Source organism: Antedon bifida, chromosome 8 (assembly GCF_963402885.1).
Source record: "Antedon bifida chromosome 8, ecAntBifi1.1, whole genome shotgun sequence".
In the NCBI taxonomy this organism is placed as follows: domain Eukaryota; kingdom Metazoa; phylum Echinodermata; class Crinoidea; order Comatulida; family Antedonidae; genus Antedon; species Antedon bifida.
The window spans coordinates 11,180,766-11,204,392 of record NC_136233.1 but is presented as its reverse complement, the minus strand read 5'-3'; the positions used below and the strand labels follow the sequence as shown (position 1 = coordinate 11,204,392).

The following is a 23,627-nucleotide window of genomic DNA, read 5'->3' as shown; positions in this document are numbered from 1 at the left end:
ACCCCAAAAGATGACAAGTTATCCGGATACTTGCTGTTCGTAAACGGGCCCTTAGTGCATGAATAGACCACTGCCAAAAATATTATGGTTAAATATGGCATTTATTTTCGTTAGTCAATTAGTATTTAATTGCAATATTTAAATTTCTTAACACTTGACAATAAAATACATTTTAACTAATTAGAAATTACCCTTTGAAACAATCAAATTAATTTTTTTTTTTTAATTACTAATATGCAAACATTAATTTGTCATATGCAAACAGTACTATTAAAAGTACCATACTTAAGTTCATTAAATTTTTTTGAAAAAAATGGCAAAGAAAGAATTAATCAAATAGTCACATGATTAAATCGAGTACTAGAACTGATGAAACACATGAACAGTAGAACCCCTATTAAGGGGACACGTACAGGACTCAACAGAGTGTGGGTGTCCCCTCAATAGGTTGGCCCTATTGTTACCATACATTTCAAAGGAAAGTGTCTCCTAAAGGAGGGGTTCTACTGGAATAAAATAAAGACCAAAAAAATAAGGAAATGAAAGGAAAAAAAATACAGATATTAAGTAGATTTAGTAAGTGGCTATCTAATTTATAGTATCTATAAAATAAACTGCGTAGGTTTCCTTTTACGACGCCATACGCACTTGAGAAACTTCACTAGGATAGCACTGAAATCCACTGTAAAATTGCTAATGTTGACTTTCCCCTCCTTCGGTTTGCTTGTCTCCACCCATTGATCAGGAGGCTTAGACCATACATGGAAGTTCACTCGTCGCCGGAGCCAGTGCTGCGTTTGGTGCGGCGACGTGGAGACTTGCGGGGGGAAGGGGTCTTTTCTAAATAAAGAGAAAATAAAAAATAGTAGTGGTAAGTTGTTAATAAAGTTATGCACATCATGAAATTAGCATTAAAATGCTATATTATATGTTCCAAATTTTATTTGACATCATCTATTTGACCCTACACAACCCCAATCATGAATTCAGCTTAGCAAGCAAGTACCATGGTAATTGTCCACTTATCTCATAGTAGATACATCTCTACTCAATTTCAAAAAGAGTACCCTCAATATTATCTCTCAAAATAGTACTTACTTTGTATGAGTGCTTCCTTTGGGATCCAGTCCATATCAACATCGTCATGGTTCTGTGTGCCCATTTCTACTGGTTTAGATGGTGCCTTGCGCTTCTTCTAAAAAAAACAAAAACGTGTTTGTGGTTATTATCAAAGAATTATTCCATTTCCTCTACCATGCATAATCCAGACCTTCATTTAAAAAGAGATCGAACGTGCTGGTGCTCCTGAAAACAATCGAGACCAAACCAAGCTTTAGTTTGCACCATCCATAAAGGCTCTACTTCGTAGCCAAATTTATATATTTATTTCATTTGCTTTAAGATGGAAGTGACGACGCCCCATTCAATAGTCCAATCCATCTTTCAACTTTTGAAAATATTTCTCCGTTCCACTCACACACAATAATTATTTTTGTAATAAAGTTATATACTTTTTTTGTCCTTTCTATCCCTAGGTCACATTTTTGTTACCACATTATGCTCTAATAAGTCAATTGATACAGGAGAGAAAGTCTACACTAATCTCTTTTATTGACTTGGGGAAATACTTACACCAAACGAAGCAATTAGTTGCTGAAGGCCGAAGAGAATAAGAATGATAAGCGCTGCAAGAAACACGTACATGAAAAATCTGCAAAGGTAATGAATAAAAATTAACAATTTTTAAAGTAAGATTACAATATGTGCCTATTATCCTAGCTTTCAAAGATTTTCCTGTAGTTTACCATGCGCTACAGCCATAATCAACAATTTAGTACTAATCCTGGTTGAAACCAAGTGTCCATAACCAAATAACTGGTCATAATGGCAATTAAACATTTTCCAATATTACTTAGAGCAATAATAAATACACACTTACGTCTCGGTATCTAGGCCTTCATCAATTTCAATCATTGTTACAGTTTCATTAAAAATAGCATCAAAGAATAAGTTATTTTCCTGTAAGAAAGTGTGGAATATTTGTTTATTTATGAACACAAAATTCACAAATTGGCAGTAATTATTATTGCTTATATAGCGCTTTCCCATATTGATCTTGTGCTTTGCACATTTACAATATAACAATTAAAAATTTAGACATAAAATACAGATCTCCGAATTAAAAATTACTTAGGAAATAGATTTTTAGAAGCATGTGCAACTACTTACTGCGTCTTTGTAAAAGAGTTCTACTACGAATCCAAAAGGTCGTGAAGCGAACACCTCGTTGACCTGAAACTGATACTCAAGCGTGGCTTCTTTACCGGGTTCAATGACAGTGTAATAGGCAATTGTTGAAAACTAAATAAATGAAAGCAAGAAACAATTATACTCTGGAACATAATGCAAAATTCAATATAAAAGAGTTTAACAATTGGTAAAATGGCTAAAGCTTGGTTCCCACTAGGATGCAACACACGTAACAACCAATTATGACATCAAATTACTTGTGTAGCACTTACTTCCTTCTGTTGTGTCCTAGTCTGAACCATGCTTCAAAAGAAGTGTTATATTTACTGGTTGACTATTATATGTCAGTTTCCTCATAATTTTAAGGGTACACTATCATCAAGCTCATTTAGTGAGTGAGTGGCCGAGCGGTTAAGACAGTGGAACCGTAATTACGTAGCCATAACATCGGCAGGGGTTCGAGGCTCACTCACTCCATGGTTCTGGTGGTAGAACGAGTCTTCTCGGATAAGGACTATAAACCGTAGGCCCAGTGTACACATCTAGCTCGTGTGCACTTTAAAGAACATCTTTCGAGACGAGTAGGGGGTTACCCCGGTGTATTAGTACATCACAGCCACTGATCACCAACTGGGCCCTCTGGGAGACCAGTCTTTGACTGAAGAGGTTACCCAGTATAAATATATATTTCAATATTTCAATAAATAAAAATTTAGAGTTTTTATTTGTTTCCCTTTCATCATCTCTTTATCGACTCTTTTTTCTAATTCTGTTTTCTTTATATTTGATGGTAATGAATAAAGAGTAAATTGATTTGAATTCGGAAGACTAGCTTTAATCATTCAGTCCAAAAAAAATGTTTTTTAAAAAGAGATTAACATATAGTTCATGGGATGAGACAAAAACAATCTTGATCTCTAATTACCAGCCAACATAACAGTGGCAACAAACATTTAATGTCCTCAGATACTGATTTGAAATCATGTCTGCAAAATCACAAGTCACGAGTTCTATACAGAACAAACCAAGCAGCATCAGAGGAGATCCACCAGCAATGGAAATACTCCATCAACTAATAGACCTCAACCAACACGGATTGGACCATGCCAGGTGACAGAGCTGACTCAGTCCAAATGCCTAATTAACATCATTGGACAATAGACACATGTTAGCACCCTTAGCAGATAGGCTAGTGTAGTGCTGTAAGAGCTTAAATGATGGGCTGTAATCAGTTTTACTACAGTAGAACTGCCTAAGTGGACACTTTTGGGATACAGAAACATTTCCCTTTAATAGGGATATCTTGGGTGTTATAAAACATATATTCCACTTTATTAATCTGGAACAGGTCCCCTTACTAGGGGTGTACCAAAGAAGGGGTTCTACTGTACTAGAATAAAGTTTCTTCAACCAATATTCAGAACCAGACATTGGTCTATTTTTGTTTTCATTATTGAGCTTACATTATGAATATGGTAGTTGAACTCTTGTGGGTATCTCAATGAAGCTTGAACTGTGTCAACAATGAAGTTTGTGTTTCCTTTGTTGTTGAACCCAATGAGAAGCTGTATAGGCTTGTTTACTGGAATCTCTGTTAACGTAAATATAAAAAGTCTGATTAAAAAAAAGGAACAGGGTGGGTGAAGGAAGTCAGCCTTATGGTTCAAATTGGGTGATTTAAAATAACTGGTGTAGCTAGTAAAGTCCAATGGTGAGGGTGTAAAAACATTAAGTGTGGGTTGGAAAAAGTAAATAATTCCAGGTATCTAGATTTGATAACAGGGCTGTGTTGAAATTAGGCTAAGTGGAACAAGGCCTTAAAATAAGCGACTGTGGTGTCGAGCACAATTTTATCCATGGGCTAGAGCAAATTGTGTCCAGAAATGAAAGAATTTGTTGTAGTACTATAGTATAATAACAATGTAATCTTTTCATTTTTTGTTAAACCAACAAATTCAATTTTACCATTGTGTTTACCAGGATATACAGTAACTATACTTATTCAGCTTTTTGTATAGAGAACAATAAGCCTACAAAACTGAAACATGCAGATATGGAAACGCATTGACATAGATAACATTTTGTTGAATAATTACAGAATAATGGGTAATGCATTTAGCTCAACCTAGGAGATTTAAAGTGACAGCAGAATTTGGTATAAAAAGGTCATATTTAGAAGACCAGTGAAGTGTGTTTTAATCAAAAAGGTATTCTGAAATAAAATATAAACTATAGGAAGCTTCATTGAGACTACTGTACTAGAGGTAATGATACATACCTTGTTCAGACCATTTTGTGAACAGATATGAAACGTCAGCATCTGGAGATGGTTTTAACTTCTCTTCATCCTCCTCCTCTTCTTCCGTTACATCAGTTTCTGCAGGCGCCGCATCTTCATCGGCCTCTTCTCCTTCCCCTTCATCTTCAACCTGAGCGTCTTCATCTTCTCCTTCAATAATATCTTCTACTCTGTCATCTTCCTGCGCTCCAGCCACTAGAGAAGCAGTCTTGCCTGTAAAAAGGGTTAATTAACATACATAAACTACATAAAGATTTGCACTATTTTTAAATTACTCTACACTGTTACATATTCCTTTTTACTTGGTTCTTCGTACATAGGCCCTGTAGCCTTTGAGGAATGGCCCTCAATTTTCTTTTAAAAATTCCACTGTTATTGCAGAATGATATCTTTATTATTGTATTCCAATCGGAAATAATTTGATTACCAAATAATTGTTATGCAACGTCTATTTTTACCCACTGTTGTGTAAATTTTAATTAATGAATTGAAGCCTTTTCTACAGTATGTGGAATAGAAAACAAATTTGGAAGTTGTGATTTTCTACATTTTTATTGCATTCGAGGATGTTAATTTGGATATTATGATATAGGCTTAGGCTAAGTCAAATTAAAAATTAACTGAAACTAGTCTAAAATATCTGGACAAAAAACATTAACAAATTTTTATATTATTAATCAATCACTGAAAAAAGGGCCTATTGCAGTACTTTATATATTAATATAGGCCTAATTGGTTAGTAAATGTTTTACTCAGATAACATAATCATTAATAATAATAAGCTAGGCCTAGGATCAATTATAATGTTCATAGCCTATACGACTAGCCTACGTGGACGATGAACATAACATGTCCACGTTTCCATACGTCGCCATACGATCAATTGAATTGGGCTTAAAAAGTTAGGAGTTAAACTCATGTTTGCTTCCAGTTCAGCAAAAGCCAGTATAAATGCTTACAGTATTTAGTTAAATTTCACCTTCAACACACAACATTATGAATATGTTGTATGTTGGTATATGCCTAGCCTGGGTCGTCACACATCATACAAGAATGCCAGCCAGCAGAGAGTACCTGTTGTACACGTAGCACTTTTGAGCAATACGGTACCGGTGAAATCCACACGAAAGAAATATATATTTAAAAGCTTACCATTTTTTACCAAAAGAATAGAGGCGGGCAAAACCAGCAATAGAAGCAGTATAAACTTTGGGGCTAACTTCCACATCTCAAAAATTTGTATTTTAAGCCCTTATGGACCAGATGAAAGACGATTTAAAGGACACAACCAGCCGAGATACTCCGACTTCTGTAGCGTCGGCAATCGAAGAGACCGTTCAAATTGACCTCAAAGGTTAAGATCAATTGTCCAATCAAATCGCAGAAACTGGTTTCCTATTAAAGAACGCGGGGAATTTGAAACATTCCCATATATATATATATATAAATTAACAATAAAATACATACAGTAAATAATATATACACCTAATATATATAACTTTTATTCAATCATTTATGTTAATTTTATAATGTTTATAAAAAATGTTGTGCATGCGCAGACTTAGTTTAATTCTAATCAGTCAATCACGATAGTAATTTTGTTTCGAACTGTAACACATTTTGGTCAGCGGATTTAAATTATTGCAGAATTTCGGACTTGTACATGGCTAGCGAACTGATAGCGTATGTATGCCTTGTATGAAATAAATTGTATAAATAATAATAAAAATGTATATACTGTATGTTTAAAAATAAAAAATCACAAGCTAGCAACATTTTTTCTAAGCAGTGTTTCTGTTTATTTTCCATTACATGGTTGTACACGTAACATGTATGACAACCTTGTGTATAAGTTGGTAATTAAAATAACGATGTACAAGTATGACATATTAAGTAAAAAACACAGCCTAATTATGTATGTACTTGTAATTATATATCGGGTGCGTGACGGTGCCAATTTACATAAAATATCACTCCTAGTTTTGGCGAGATTTTCAGAATTGCTAAATTAATCATAGAAATTATTTTAAAATTGAATATCGCTGCACAGGTCATTGTGGTGGAAGAAAAAGTTGACACCCTTTTTTATCATTTTCATAATCCAGCAATTATTACAATTGCATGTTTTGTGTCAAAAAAATTTCAGGATCTGATGTTAAAAATTCCTCAGGTATGACTACAATGTATATTATTTATCATAAAATATAAACCTTTGCAAATTTCAACATTAACAAAAAAAAAGACTTATTTCACGATAATCGTTTCATAATTCTTCACCGTTAATATCAATAAAATAAATGGGTTATTCTTATATCAATGTTATTTTTTATTTAACTCGGAGCTACCCTTTAAGATTATATGGGTAATACAGTATACTTAACAGCAATAGAACTCGGGCCAAAGATGCCAAACCATAAGCTCTGTCTACTCAGGTCTACACTATCAAACTTGTGACAAAAAAATGTGATATGCCCATATACAGTGGACACGATGATATCATATACTACCATATTTGGGTGGGCACTAGTTTTGTCAAACTAGTTTGATAGTGTCGATAGAGCTTTAGCACAAGCAATGGTAGTACCCTCTTATATACATTCTATATTGATAACTAGGGTGTTTATACAAACAAAATATGACATTAATGTACCCGTCATAGCCAGCAAAGTTGTTATGATTGAATGAAAAGGAGCGAGTAACCATTTAGCTAAATTTGGCACCGTCACTTTTTTACACAAGTTAACAGTTAGTAAAAACCTTCATAAGCAGTTAAAAACACACATCATAACATTTCCTTCCCAAACAACATTTTTTTATGACTCAAAATAGATTACAAATTTTAAATATGTATAATATATATATATGTATTTATAGATCTCTCTAGGATAAAATCTGATATGTTGTAATGCTGATACAGTAAGGTACTTTTGTATACAGTAAAACCTCTATTAAGGGGACACCTTTAAGAAACAACAAAGTTTCCTCTTAATCTTGGATGTTTCAGTAAATAGGGGTTAAACATATAATGTACTGTTAAAACACTGATCCTATTATGTTTCTCATGGTATAGTGTCCCCTTAAGGAGGGGTTTCACTGTACTTCATCCTCCAATTAAAAACCATATTATCATATCAGCGTTACAACAAATGTATAAAACACACACACCTTTTCTTAACCTTAAAGCTAACAGCGTTCCCTGCCTTTTATTTTCAATGGAGTGGACCAGCTTAAAATTCAAGTTTTAATTCGGATGATTATTTTTACAATGGTACTTCTTCAGTGCCTTATCTCTACATTGGCCCAGTATCACAGGCAAATTTCATAAAACATCGTCTCATGTGTAACACATGTGGTGTCTTTATCATGGAAAATGTTGTTATGGGTTAGAATCTTTAATGTGAAACACATGATATGCTGTATACAGGATTTTCCTATGATACTGAACATGTTTAGATACACTACAAAGAATCTGCTATATTAACAAACCCACAGGTACATTTTCTGCAACCTCTCTGAAATTATAACAGATATGATAGGTGGTTGCTGATTGGTTGAAAACTGTGTGGCCTTTGATGTGGTAATGAATATTTATTAGCACACAAATTACTGATTAAATCCATTGTTAGAGTAAAAACTCATTACTACATTTAAATTTTCCTATTTTAGATTTTATATTTAATAAATTTTGTGAAAATAACGACCCCTAGTAGCTGTTAAAAGTGTATATTTATAACTTGAATTTCAAGCTGAGACCATCTCCATCTACGCACACACATTAACAGATACTCAGACAAGCTGAGAATTTTTTTTTAACAAAACCATCGATTTTCGAACTCATTTTTTTTAAAAACAAATTTCTGGCTTTCAGCAAAACTAGCAAACTTTCTTAAAATGGAGATTTGAGATACACATTGAAAGTGTTGAATGGACATTGTGGCAGTATTGGTATCAAAACCATGGTAGTACAGTACAATAATACACATTACCTGATTAACAACCATCATTATTTAATACCAAACACTTATTGGTACCTTATAAGAGTGCCACTACCAGAAATAATGGAAAATACCAAACAACTCTTTCAATTTCATAACTCAGTTCTGTTATCAGTAGATGTACATGAAACAGAATTGTAAACCATACCATTTATATTATATATTCTACAAAATGTATGTTTAACATAACCTGTTATCGTTTTGATAATTATGGACTATTATTACAATTATTTAACCATGACAATCTAAAAGTCAAAATGCAAAGCCTATGATAAAAGTTTGATAAGCAATTATTATGCATTAACATTTTTTAAAACAAAACAAAAAGCAATGTTTTACTTACAAAATGGGATACAACTAGGACAAAGGACTATGGCGTAATGTAATTCGGCTATGACAAAAAGGATGGAAAAACACCTACGCTAATAACTTAACTCAACTGCACAATATAAGCATACATTATTTTCAAATTTTGTAAATTTAATATACAGCATTTAGAAAACCAGTATCTAGTATGACAACTGTAGCAAAATAAGGCATCAAACATAAAAATCTTATATCAAACATGTTAAACATGTTCAGGGCCCAACAAAGTGTCCCCTCTATATGTGTTGGCTTTAAAAACACATACTGCATTTTGTTTATTTCACAAGAAAATGTCCCCTTAAAGGGTCTTTCACACCTGTTCCGGCACGGTTCCGGTCCGAAAAATCCAATCGAACGTCAATGTTTCGTTTTCACGTGGCTACGCGCATATCGATTGGCGCACATCCACGTGAAAACGAAACATTGATGTTCAATTTCGCCGGACCGGAACCGTGCCGGAACAGGTGTGAAAGATCCTTAATAGGAGAGCACCTGAATAGGGGTGTACCAAAGAAGGGTTTCCAATGTACTTATGTTTCTTACAATAACATTTCATACCGTATAATTTCTTAATACAGTATAATGGTACTTTTACTGATGTCAACAACTTTGTACTGATTTGTAAACAATAATCTGTATCCAAGTAAACAATGTAACAAACGTGTTTAATAACATTAGCATATTGTTAAAAAAAAAATGTCTGCATGCCATATAATGATCATACTATTTGTTAGGATATAAGGTTAGCGTTTAAACCTAAGTTGTTTGTTTTTAGAAATTAGCATTTCTATAATTGATTTTATAGACAATGTAGCAGATTCTTTCTTCACATCTATCATGTGACAGCTGTATCATACAGTTAAACATAATAAACAAAGCACATGTGACAATGACTGTATTACAGAATTCCATGATACTGTATGTCAAGTGTACAGTACAAATTGGGTGGACAATGCCAGGTTTTGACTTTAGCTTTATTAAAATACCATGCATTTAATGGTAGTATCCCACAAAACGAAGCCTGCCATTTACAAAGAAAACTTATTAACCTAAAATGAGCATAAAACAATTTAAGAAGTTCAATACCAATTATTTGCACATCATAATGGAAAAGTTTACCGTATTTAAAAAGCTTTTTAATTTCATTTTTTTAAAGGAAATATATAACAGATTTATATCCATGTAAACAATTCATTTATACCACCTTAAAAACCTAAATGATTATTAATTTCCAAGTAGCATATCATAAACATTGCTGTTCTATCTATTTATTACCTAAGTTTTGTTTAGTACATATCATAGTGACAATATACGGTTTGTAGTGGGTTATGTTTGATAAACAGGATTCTATTTTCAGTTCCCAAAAATATGATACCACTTAGTAATTTATATGCACATAAGAAAAGCTAGAGTGGTTAACAAACAAAAACGAAGGAGATTGTATTTATTCGTTTTGAAATAGCAAATATAAATATAATATAAAAAAATTAAATTAAATAGAAGACATTTATAATAAAAAGTATTTTTAAAGGGCTGTTTTACTGATGACTCACACTGTTAAAAACCCATAAAGAATGATTGAATTATTGTTTTATAATATGACAATGATTTACCATTTTCCTTCATGATTTTTATACAAAAGTTAGCTATCAATAATATGACAATCCACCTACAGGTAACAGTTATATAAACTCTTTTGTAAATTGTATTTTTATCTACACAAGGCATGACCTTGGGGATATCAATACAATAGAAGTTATGATAATACAGTATAGTGTGTTATCAATACAAATCATAGGGCTATCACATGACCTCTGACCTAAGAATCTCCCTCATGATTCATTGATTTCTTCAGTTAGGGAAGACCTGAGCATAGTATTGACGTAATGCTTGCAAAACCAATGGTTAAAATTTACTAAATAAAATAGATAACATTTTTAACTTTATATTTTTAGCTCTAGAAATTCAGCTCAGCTTTCAGCAAATTACCAACTATTCACCTACAGTATGTCGATGACATTTTTGCAAACCTAGTCAAGATAATTGACTACAGTAGATGGACACATAATAAGAAAAATACTGTACCCTGGCCTATTTGAATTATGTTCTATCAATATGCACTGCTGACCTCAAATGTTTGACAACAAACATTTTAACTGAAATTCCAGGGCTGCATTTTGATGTTGAGATATGCAAATATTCTTATTATTCGTATTTTTATTAATTGGTTATTTGTGCATTTTAAATATAGGTAACATAAATTTAATGTTGGTGTAATACCTAGGCCTCAATCTGATAAATACCTGATTGATGAATATGCTTTTCAGCATAATAATCAATTCAGCCATATATGAAAATCAATGATTTATCACTACACAGTAATATATTTAACAAAATAAAAACATTCTAAAATAAATTATTTTAAGGCAAAACATGAAATAAAAATTAGTAAATAAAATGCATTAAAAAATCACACGGATAAAGCATAATTTTAACAACCAACTCTATAATAATGCCCTTTTACACTATGTCACAAATTTTGCTAAAGTAAGACACATTTACATGTAGAAGATCGGAAAAGTGTCATAATTTATGGTTCTAATAACAATTCTATTTAGTTTTTCCTATGTTTAGACACATTGATAACATTTTTAGCTATAATAAATTTAGGTTTATAAATACAAATAAAACTTCAATATTGTTAATAATAGTGTGCTGTACCATATACAAACCTCACATTGTGATTAACTCAATATATGCAACAAGAATAAAACTGCGACCTTAATCGATTTTTTCAAATGGCAATTAATAAAATGTAGCTACTGTACCAGATTTTGGTCGTTACTCATTATGCATAAAAAATGCAATAACAAATATGTCTTCATTCATCGTGCAATTGTAAATTTAGCGATATGATCAACAGGTTCCTGAATGATGTTTTGACGACTTGTCTTTTGTTTATTTACTTCTGCCATTTCTTCATCTTCCTCTTTAACCTCTTCCAATGTCTGGTATGCATGCTTTCCTTTCATCCCCCCTGATTTCCCTTCTGATCTAGAAGGAATGTTCGATGCCCTAACCCCTTGGGTTGAGTTCCTTGTCACACCAGAACTAGATACATTAAGAGATTTCAGTTCACTGGCTAGCTTGTTAGGCTTATCTACACCAGAGGATAGATACCTATGATCCACTGGGTTGTCAGTGTCTGTATGGTGTCTTTGTTCATCCATGCTGATCTGATCCTTATGATGTTCAATGTTATCTGGAGGATTTTTCCAATGTTGGACTCGCTGTCTTTTATTATCAAGATAATCACTACGATAAGTCCTTTGAACAGCATCAGACTGTTCTTCCTTACGATACTTAACATTTTCTTTAGGGGTTAGCGACACACACACATCCCCTACAGCTAGTTTGTGGCACGCAAGATTATAACGTAGAGAAGTTAACTCTGGGTTGACCGATGACCATCCATGACCAAACACATAAAATGGATGTTCCAAACCTGCTTCAACAGTTACCTATACAAAAATAGTGAAATGCAATAATTATTCTTCAATACAAGTTACTGGGCCTTACACTAGCATGTAGCGAGAGACCTTTCTAAAGAGGAAGTTATTGGTTTTGCCGACAAGGTTTTTAATAAGAGTAATTATTATTTTACCTGTTCACGCTGATTTCCTACAGAGAAGCTAATAATAGCCATTGACTTCTTTACTACATCCTTTATTCTTACCACTGTACTGGAATCTATTCTAAGACCATCGGTTACATCTGCACTTTGTATAAAATCTTCGGTGCAAAGGTCTTCTACTCTCTTCAGCTCACCACTTGCCAACTGTATCACAGAGCCACGGGTGAAATATGAAGGGAAAGTGGATGGACCAGGATACTCCGCTTCTGTATTAAGCTTGCGCAGTGGCGTTTGATGGTAAGTCAGTTGTACAGGATCTGTCCCATGAGGAGACTCCTTCCTAATTACAGAATCTTTTATTCGTGAAGAACTTGACGATTCAACAACAGCATCCGATTGGGCTTTCTGCGCAATAGTTGCATGTGTAGATGGTCGCACATGTGGTGTAGGACTAAGCTGTAACTGCATATTGGAATATGTAACAGGTGGAGAAACTAGTTGCGGAGGTGAATGCAATGATGTTTGTATTGTTAAGGCATTTGCATATAAAGTCTGTATATTTGCCGAAGGTACTTGGTGTATGTAACGCTCTTCCCTTGGTACTGGTTGGGGATGGACATGTGCTATCTTTGGTGACTCCTGGTAGACAGCTCTCTCTGGTCCAACATCCATGTTGTATGGAGGCTCCTTAAACCGTACATGATGTCCTGCTGCTAGCTGCAGGTCTCTTGGTGATGGTCCTCTTGAACTCCTCTCTTCTTCCTGATGTTCATGGAATTTTCTTTCATGCGATTCCCACCTCTCCCGTGCTGGATGAGGATGACAATGTTCCAAGTCTTTGTCTGCTTGCCTCTGGTCACCGGAAGGATGCCTACTGCTTGAACGACTATCAGGTTGAACACCAACAACATAGATTCCACCTCCAGGAAGAAATCCTGGTGCTTGGTATTCCCTTGGTGATGGTAAAGGTGAGCAATCTATGGCACCAAAGGGTGAAACAGTTGTTGGAAGCAAGGAATGAGGTAAAGGTTGCCCTTCTCTCACATGGCTTCCAATACTTGCCAACATTTCTGAGTAAGAGGACTCTTCATGTGGTGCTGGCCTCATAACTGGTGGATGACCAGGTAAACGAACAAACGGAGAATAATAAGGTGCATATGCTTGTAAGCCAGGTACGGTACTATAATGAACCATAGGTGGCGACGTATATTGTAAAACGGAATGACTGGGGAGGCGTGATGTATTCTTGTCATACATTGCTGAAGGAGGAGGTGAAAAAGTTCTTGGTGGAATGCCCTCTACTGGTGACATCCTTCGGCTTCCAGAGTTTCTACCATTTGATACTTGTGGTGATAGTTGTCCAGAATCTACCACTCTTTCAGATGAAGGTGTGTTGTAAGCCCTACGTAAATCAGGAGCCCATAACCTTTGTACCCTATCATCTTCATCTAATTGCCTTTCTTGTGCTTTTTCACTACCGCTTTCTTGACTTCCTCCTTCCTGGAGAAACTCTTTCCTGTGTTCAGATGATGTTGAAAATTGTACGTTTTCAGCTATAGTTTGATTCTGTGATGACACAGTACCCATTGAAGGCAGTCTGCTACCCTGCATGAAGTTGGCGTTGGTGTCTTGGTATCTCAAGGAGTAGCCATGTTGATTCTGCTCGTCTTTCTTGTGGGTGGATGCCTGATGAGTTGACGGGTTGGATATGTACATTAGAGATACTCACAACCGCTTAAGCTCTGTAAAAGACAAATAAAAGAAAATAATGTAACATTTTCTAACTGTAGTTTTAGTTCGTACTGTATTAGTTTTTCAAAAGTGAATATCACTAATGTTTGTACAATATTTTTGCACTATTATTAATGAGAATGTAATGTTGCTCATAGCTTACTACTCATATTGTAACATCACATACAACATTATGCACTTATTTAGTTTGTCATAAAATAAAACAAGGTTTTATTCATGCATTTAAAATAATTCATTTCAATGTATAAAAATCATCTGCACTGCAGGAAAGAAGGAAGGGCAAAAGGTAAAAAGTGCATACCAAGGTTACAGTTGCCGTGGCTAGTAAAAACATGTTGTGAAACCACAAGAAGTACAGTATGTACAGTATGAGAAAAACAAAAATACTCTAACAATAATGAGATATAAAAAAAGTAATAATAAAAACAAATGTTATCTTCCTCCAATAAAAAAAAAAGAGACAAAAATATTTATTTAAAAATTGAGGGAGGGAGTGTGACCACCATAAAGGTTCTCTCCATCACAAGTGGCACTAAAAGTTATAAGATTTTAAAGTCTCCTACTGACACTGAGGAGCTATAATACATGGTGTTTTTTTAGTCACGTGGACGCGACTCTATAGTTCACTATGTCGGTCTGTCTGTCGGTCCGGTATCACTATGCGTTTTATCGCTTTCTGACCTTATCTTGATATCAGTTTAATCTAGCTAAGTCAATTTTTCACAGTATATTCCTTATGGCCAGGAATCGATGTGGTTATGTTTTACGTTTCAACTCGAATTTACGTTATACGAGCACGTCAAAAGTGACAGGCTACGCACGTGTAAATTAAAAAAATATAAATGTTTTTAAACATTTCAACATTTTTAAACATGTTCAGTAATTTCGGTCAGTTGGTAGGTTGGTCAGTCGGTAAACACTAATAAGCACTCGACTGCAGCCATCTATATGGCCTTGTTTAAAACAAATTTGCTGGCCTAATTTAATGTGTATTTCAGTTACTGAAGTCTCTAATAGTCAAATTTAAATACAGTACAGTCACATTTTTGTTTATTTCATCTTTTAAAAATGGAAATGATTCAAAGTAGAATGGACTATGTTTGCAGGGAAGGCCTAGGGACCTACAGCTACAACTGCTACAGGTTACTAAATAATTAACCACAAGCAATACAAAGTCTCATGGGAAACTGATCACAAGGTGTTTGCAATATTGACTGCAATAACAAGTAATGTGGTTACTTATACTATAGGTTTTAAGAAAATCAGCTGTCTATTGGTCAAGTATTTTTAACTGTACAATAATTATTAATTTTTTCTTGTAAATTATATTGATGAAAAATGCAGTAATTTTGTGTAATTTGACACTCTTCGCTCAGTCACCCTCTAGTAAGTGTCGACGATGGATCTCAGAATGTTAAATGTCTCGGGTAAAAACATCACAGGACGTTCTGGCCTTTGGGTATTAGGTCGGTTACAATATAACTATTATGCTTGCTACTGTATTCGTAAAAATAAACCTGATCTGTTTCTAATCTTTAGTGTCTTAGACTAAGATGATGAATATAACATTTTAAAGTACCGTGTTCATTGTTTGGTACCTGGTTTTAGGGGGTGGGGGCATTCATGTAATCAATGGAGGCACTTATTCGAGGGAGGCGTTTAATGTGTTATTGTACAGTCTGTCGGTGTACAACAAGACGCCCTTTTGAAACGCAAATTTGACCTCTAAATTGTTTATACAGTAACACAGTCAATTCTTCACGCACACCCAAAGAGTCTTAAATAAAGTTAACAAACAGCCTCAATAACTAGGCTTACTGTAGGCCTCCGATAGCCTACTGTATAGTACTACTACTACTAACAGCAGTTACTGTAGTTTAGCCTGTCTAAATCACGTTCAATCACCACATCATGTTAAAATGTTTATTAAATGAAGGTAAATTTTCATGCTACTGTATGTATAATTAATTAATATTACAATGAGATATTCTAACCAGGCCTCCTCATACCCTATATTACTACTACTAGTACTAGTAACTAGGTCTAATAGTACCTTACACACACTCATGTGCTTGTGTATTTCTACAGTAGCTAGCTAGAGTCCATTAATTACGGTGGTGTCACATTTTAATTACACCACTATGTCCCTTGATCACAGTGGTTTATTTTATTACCTCTGGTTTATTTTATTACCTCTATGTCAACAATTACTGTACATATTTCTGTAATCATGTAGGCAATAGTTCATAATACTGTTTCATTTATGATCAATTCACAATAGAATCCATCATATGATTACAGAGTACGGTGAAACTGTATGTAAAAATTAATTGTCATTCATATTCACAGTCTGTGTGTACAAATAATATAGGCCTATTGCTTTTTTACCAATCTAATTTTAAATAAGATCTCCCAACAGACAGTTAATAATTACTGCCTGGCATATTTCCAATTAGAAATGCTTGGAAAATAAAATGTTAAATTATTAAACAATGGGAAATTCGCAGAGATGTAGCAATACTACAGTATACTCTATGCTGGAGACTGGATACTATACTGCACATGTGCCTACACATACAGTAGCTGCATTGTGCAGAATATTTGTCCCCAAAAAATAAAAAAATATCTGGGCAGAATCAAATAAGGAAATTATGGTGGTTTTTTTTTAAGTTTGTATATTATTATAAACCTCTATAGCATTTTGCAAATATCGTATATTTAAAACAAAATGTGTCACTGTCATGTCAGTTATTCTGTATGTAAGATGGGATTTAAATATCTAGATCAGAATGCAGCTATCCTACAGTATTAAATGGATTTTCCTACTATGAAAGGCCACATCCTGAATTAGTTTCACACAACCAGTCATTATGAAATAAGTAATTCTTGGTACTGTATCCTCATTAGCATGATTACAAATAGGCAACATGCCAGGTATTGCAACATACTGTACACACAAATAACTTCAGTGTTTTTTACTATACTACTGGACTGCATAAGTCCCGCATAAGTATAGTACCTGGAAATGTTTGCAGTGCAATGCCACAACACAAGCAGGATATTATGGTTACTTACAAACTATCTGCCTGTCACAGTGTCAGTGACAAAAAAATATTTTTATAATTAATTTAAAGATAACAAATACACTAATGTTAGTAGTTTTAATATACAGACTGTTGCAATATTTTACAATAATATGACTGTTCATTTTTACACTTTAAAAATGAAATATTTTATTCAAAATGCATTTGGTTCTTTGTATTGAGAGCCCATCCCTGATAGTATGCTGTTTGCCAATAAAGTGTGTATGTTTGGCATTAAGCCATTTTCACAGATCCAGGGACTATAACAAACAATCACAATAATTTCAGAATACTTTCACATGAGGCCTGCTATTTTCATCATCAACAGTGGGATGATAAATTTCACTATTGTGCCAACTCCTGGAGTGGAAGGCATCTAAGGGCCTGTTCACACCTACGGAGTTATGCTTTCGTATCCTACGCGGTGTACAACTCCATAGGTCTGAACCAGAAAAGGTTACGGTCCAGGGTCTACTCTAAATAATTGTAAAATAAAGTGCTGAACTTAAGTCCTGTCATTTGCATTAAAATGTCCCCTTACAACATCGGCCTTTTGCGGGTTATTACCAGTTTGTGAGTGATCACAGTTTATATAATTGTGTAATAAGCAAGGCTTGGGACGTACTGTATACAGGAGGTCCAGCCAGGATCTATTAGTACGCAATGGTACAGTATGGTAAATGGGTCAAACGAAAGAGAGTCACAAAAGATAAACGTTTCATACTGTAGGCCTGGGACAGCTGATAACATACTGTACTCAACTATATTTACTTGTTCTTTTCTTCATTGGAGTAAATTACTCTGATAGTAGCAAAAAGAACATGTAAATTACATTGCGATTTTAGCTTGTTCTGCATTCAAACAAAAATGATGCCTGTACCGACACATCCGATATACTTCTGATGATTTAAAACACCAAATTTAACATTACAACTGGCAACTGAAATTTGATAATGGTACCTAGTACCTGTCATGGGTTTTAGAGTAGAGCAGGTACTGTAGTAGTGTACCATATGACGAATGTAACTTAACCCTCTTAGTGCCACGGGCGGCGTTAGACACCATATGGGACATGCGTTGAAAACCCCTAGTCGGCGATACACACCAAACGTACCTTCTGTGTTTGAGGGCGATAATCACTAACTTCTGCCAGAGCCATATATATAAAGAGTTACGACATTGAAAATTAGAAGCCATTTTTGTGTCAAAGAATTCGCACGCTGAGGGCGCGCGCGTCTCTTTTGTATAGCGTTTTCCTATAGTTCATGCATTATTTTTAGATTTTTTTGTCTATGAAATAATGCTTATATTCCGTTTTTATTTTAGTAATTATTTTTATTAATGGTATTAATTTGGTAACATATATATATTGTGTCTATAATAACAAAAGAATAAATGCTAGGGCCTACATGCAAGTCAGGATACATCAAAGCATGAACCAATACAAAAAACACACAAATTCACCCCTCTTTTTATGCAGTATATGGCTCTCTGTGTGTTTTTGACACAAACTTTCAGAGACTCGTTCATCATTTCATTTGTAATAATTTGCCTTTATTGTTTTAATTTTGTTCATACCCTATTCAATATATTAACAAATATATCCACAACACTTTATTATTTTATTTAGTCATCAAAGCATGCATTATGAATTGAAAATATTACATAATTGTTATTAATAGGACGTAGTTATGGGATGTTTCGTTCCAAAATCAATCAATCGAACTTTATAATGTACTAGCGCACGCGCGCGCAATATTCTTTGCCACAAGTACTTCTGTACGCTGTGCACATCGATATTTCACCGTAAAATGTGCAATTACATTTGTTTAAATATAAGAAAAAGTTTAAAGTATTTTCTTGCTCCTATGCTTTACATGCATTAACGGAGACAAGTTTGACACAAATTGATCTGCATATCACGTGACTATAATCCAATGTCGTAACTCTTTATATATATGGCTCTGACTTCTGCTTGTCTGAGGATTCTGGGATAGCTTTTATTCGATCAAGCGTAAAATTTTCTTTCGAAAAATGTCAACGAAAAAATTTTCGCTATATGAAAATCTTTTGGAAATATCAATTAAAAACTAATTAATTAATCAAAATCATGTTGTTTGTTGATTACACGTTCTCCGTATCTAGTCACACAACCGGAAATACTGACTCCTTTGTTGAAAAATGTGCAACGCGAGACGAATTGTTTGTAGGCCCATGCAGCACGTTGTCAGAATTTACTCGCCTGAGTAACTTGCTTATAGTGGGCATGCTCAGACTAACGATGGTGATAGGATGGTTTGATTGGGCCTAGGCTAAGATTATACGATGGCGGTTTATTTGAATAAAATAACTCGTATCTAATTCTCCTATTATTACTTTTGTTCAAGTAAATATACATTTATAGGTATGTATTATAAATATTTGTTTGTTGGGGTTTTCTAAATATCATTTTATTATCGTTTTTATACGATTTTTTAAAGCAATTTCTTGGAAATTTTAATTAAAAATTAGAATTTTTTTTTAATTCATACATTTCATAAATAAAAATAAATCATACAAATATACATTATACATCATTTTACAGGAAATTTAATAAGGAATATTTGTTTTTAGAAACATTTTTTCATACATTTATGATAAAATGATGAAATTACTGTTTGAAAAATTTCAACTCCCTGGAGTATTACAAAAATGCTGTTCTGAAAAGAATACGGTTGAGGGGAAATGGCTCTCTCTCGGGAATTTGGAACTAAGAGGGTTAAGCTCTGTCTACACTATCAAAATAGTGTGACCAAATATTGCAGGGATACGACATCATCGTATCCATAAACTGTATGGGTACATCACATTTTTGTTACATGACAGAGCTTTAGAATAGATTAAGCGTGCATAGAGCGTGTGAACACACAGATTATTAAGTACAAATTTCAATGTGGTTACACTTGCCGACACCTTTACAAACGCATTAATGAACATAACAAAAGTATTATAGGCGATCACCTAAAACAACATGGCATAACTGGTGATATCTCAGAATACTTTAGAGTCTTATCTAAATGTAACAATAAGTTTGATTGCCTAATTAAGGAGATGTTGTGGATCAAAGAGATAAAACCTACACTCAATAAACAATCGGATTCCATCAAAGCTAAATTGTTTATCTAACTCAGTAGGAGAGCTAATTACTTAAATAGCCCTCAATTAGCATTTCCTGTCACCAACTTTGGTGCTTAGTGCACATAATTATTATTGTTTTGTATTCACTTGATCTTGAAAATGGTTCTATGATGGTACCGAAATGTCGATCTCTCTTTTTGTCATTAAATTTTATATTGAAATTATATAGTAAACGTCTTTTAATTCGTAATTTACAAATATATAGTTTTAATATAATAATAAAATATATATATATAGGTATAATATGTAATAACCTGCAAGGTAACAATGTCATTTGCCCATAACAATGCTTGGATTGGAACCATCCATTTTAATTGTAGGTACATACAAAAACCAATTCAAAAATAATGACAATGAACATTGCAATCATTTGTATACAGCATCAATATACTAATAGGAAGTTCAGCATTGACATTTTCTAAGCAGTATAGTGTATGTAGCATTGACACAAACCCACAAACATTCCTGTAGTATTTTATTTTGAATGAGACAAATAGGCTATTGTAGTAATTGTTACAGTCCAGATGGACTAGACAGCCTTCAAGGTCTCGCTGGCACCTGGCCAATTGTAATAAGCTGACATAAACAAAATGCAAAAGAGGCCTCTCAACATTGGGCTTCACTAACTATAAAACCCATTGGCAAATCTAGGATTGAAATCCAATGGATCTTTTTCTAAAACACTAAACGTGCATTAAGGATGCAAGACTCGACTGAAGAATGCTTTATTTTATGGATTGCCAGAAAAATGAGATTTCTTGTTTTCCTACTAAGTTGGCCAAAACTCTGATCGTTTGAAGGTTAAAATGGTTTCAGTAGTAGTAGGTGTCTTAAGCCCGGCGCACACTATAGCTATCGGCTGAGCCAACTGGCACTAGTAACGCTTTGCTCACTAAAAAATTTGCCGCAAACTGTGATCGCGTTCTATCAGACGCCTTCATTACGTGATTTTCTGATTGGATAATTACTAACTACGCCATATGTCATGCACAGTGGAATTTTTTAGGGAGCTATTAGCTCACGTTCGGCGCACACTTGAGAAAAATGACACGCGTGCCAAAAAATATATAACACGACAGATATTTTCCTCAGAGTCACACGTGGCCGATTACTCACAAATTCTCCGGCGCACACTGTGAGCAAAGTGTTACTCGTGCCAGTTGGCTCAGACGATAGCTATAGTGTGCGCCAGGCTTTATTAGCCATGATTACACCGTTTTTCCTAAAGAAAGGTACAGATAAATTGGTTTTAAGACGATCAGACGTTTGGCTCAAATCAAGGGTCTAGCAAACAGGGTTCTAATTCTATGCATTGCCACCAGTGACTGGTCCTCACGGCCGTAAAAATTGCCAGATAGTCTACCGAAGAAATATCCCTCAATGGAAGTAAATTAAAAAGCTACCATTGCTCTTTAAATTAATTTAAAAAAAGATGGGTTACACATGCATTTTCTATTCTACTAAATATAGCCAGATATAGGCCTGGAATTTATCTGCTATCCATTAAAAAGATCACATTAATTAATTTAATAATATTGTTTTATTTATCATAAATACTCCTACTGCTAGTTTTATCATAATTGAGCTATAATATAGCCTTGGCCTATTTCTTGAACTACAAAACTCAACAACAACTTTGCCTGAAGAATGAACCCAGATTGATCGTAATTTATACATTTAGGCTAGGCCTAGGAAGTCGTTGTTTATGGTACAATAGTTAATGGTATTGTACAATATGTAGTATTACTATACTGCGATATAGTAGTAATTGTAATGCGTAAGACCTAGAGAAGTAGTAGTAGTAGTGCAGTAAATTTAGACGGGAATTACCGGGTTGTTACGGACCAAAAATCTATTGTTTGACACACACCAAAGGATGATAGTTTCGCGCACCACACATCCTGATATACGCCGAGCCTAGCCTTAGCAAACTACGATAAATATGAAATGTCACTTTTACACGTTAAGACATAATAAACATTATTTATTAAAGAAACAAGTCCTCACCATTTGCAACCATTCAGATGTTTACTTCCGGTGAGATTTCAGAACCATTTCTTAGCCGAAGCCCTTCGTGTTCTCGATCGCCTGCGATCAGCTGGGCTATGGCTGAAAATTCGTCAGATGATTTGCATATCTCTCTCCAGACATGTCATGTCAATGACACAAGAGATCGATGAGTACATTGGTCAATTGTTAACCCTGGGAATACAATAGACCAATCATGTTTCATCATCGATACCCACCAGCGGCGTGCAAATGATTTTATTTATAAAATTAATTTATAAATTAACTAGGCCTAGATACCGTATTTATTCGAATAAACGCCCCGGGCGTTTATTGTTCAGGAGAGTTTTTAGGGGAACGTTTATTCGGGGGTGGCGTTTATTTCTTTTTGGATGTAATATGGTAACATGTATAAATCAAATAAATAACCCCTAGATATGAAAAAATACAACGCAAATTAATATCAAGAAGTGATAAAATACAGTAAACATTTTATCGAAATGCTTGATAAATTGTAGATCAATTGTCAATCAATGAATTCTACTACAGAAGTGTGTAGTAATACAATACGGTAATATTGTGTATATGCATGTGGCGGGCGTTTATTCGAGGAAATACATTATTAATATTATTGTTAGGCCTATACGAGGGGGAAGAGTGTAATCTCACACTTCCCTATAAATAAAAGGATGAAAAATAAACAGAAAGAATGAAAAAGGATGACTTCTAGACATACCTATTCTTTAATCAGCATAATCAGTAATATTACTACAGGCCGGCCGGTCTCCTTACCTCTCTATTTAGTGCTTCTTCTTTTACAAATGTAGGCCACTATGTAATTTCGTGTCATTATTTTGTTAAAAGCAAAATTCCAACTGATTTAGTGTCTTTATGATGTAAAGTAATACAAATAAGTTGCAATTTTTTTTAAACGCCAAGATGGCCGCCAATACGTAAACTATCCAATAAATGTACCATATTGGACAAAGTAACACCCATTATGGCGGCCATTTTGAAATTTAAAATGGCCGCCATTTGTATCAGTAATCTGTTGAAAGTGATAC

The 23,627-nt window shown here is 34.2% G+C and overlaps 2 protein-coding genes across 2 annotated transcripts; both read right to left on the bottom strand.

Moving 5' to 3' along the window:
* Positions 1 to 55: 55 nt before the first annotated feature.
* LOC144851105 (translocon-associated protein subunit alpha-like) lies at positions 56 to 5,890 on the bottom strand. The gene is made up of 8 exons (XM_078708636.1): positions 5,702 to 5,890; positions 4,529 to 4,762; positions 3,714 to 3,841; positions 2,230 to 2,361; positions 1,940 to 2,019; positions 1,633 to 1,711; positions 1,099 to 1,195; positions 56 to 840 (listed from the first exon to the last, which is right to left on the bottom strand). The coding sequence occupies exons 1-8, from the start codon at positions 5,775 to 5,777 to the stop codon at positions 770 to 772; spliced, it is 897 nt and encodes a 298-aa protein (XP_078564762.1). The 5' UTR covers positions 5,778 to 5,890; the 3' UTR covers positions 56 to 769.
* Positions 5,891 to 9,322: 3,432 nt separating this feature from the next.
* LOC144851094 (uncharacterized) lies at positions 9,323 to 22,660 on the bottom strand. The gene is made up of 3 exons (XM_078708619.1): positions 22,564 to 22,660; positions 12,575 to 14,286; positions 9,323 to 12,431 (listed from the first exon to the last, which is right to left on the bottom strand). Exons 2-3 carry the CDS (start codon positions 14,258 to 14,260, stop codon positions 11,796 to 11,798), a joined length of 2,322 nt encoding a protein of 773 aa, XP_078564745.1. The 5' UTR covers positions 14,261 to 14,286; positions 22,564 to 22,660; the 3' UTR covers positions 9,323 to 11,795.
* Between the last annotated feature and the right edge of the window lie 967 nt (positions 22,661 to 23,627).

Excerpts from the sequence above, each read along its gene's own strand:
- LOC144851105 (XM_078708636.1), bottom strand. The coding sequence starts at position 5,777 with ATGTGGAAGTTAGCCCCAAAGTTTATACTGCTTCTATTGCTGGTTTTG. Across the intron at positions 2,020-2,229 it reads AACTCTTTTACAAAGACGCA|GAAAATAACTTATTCTTTGA; the intron begins GTAAGTAGTTGC and ends ACTTTCTTACAG. Across the intron at positions 841-1,098 it reads AAAGGAAGCACTCATACAAA|AAAAGACCCCTTCCCCCCGC; the intron begins GTAAGTACTATT and ends CTCTTTATTTAG.
- LOC144851094 (XM_078708619.1), bottom strand. The coding sequence starts at position 14,260 with ATGTACATATCCAACCCGTCAACTCATCAGGCATCCACCCACAAGAAA. Across the intron at positions 12,432-12,574 it reads TAGGAAATCAGCGTGAACAG|GTAACTGTTGAAGCAGGTTT; the intron begins GTAAAATAATAA and ends ATTTTTGTATAG.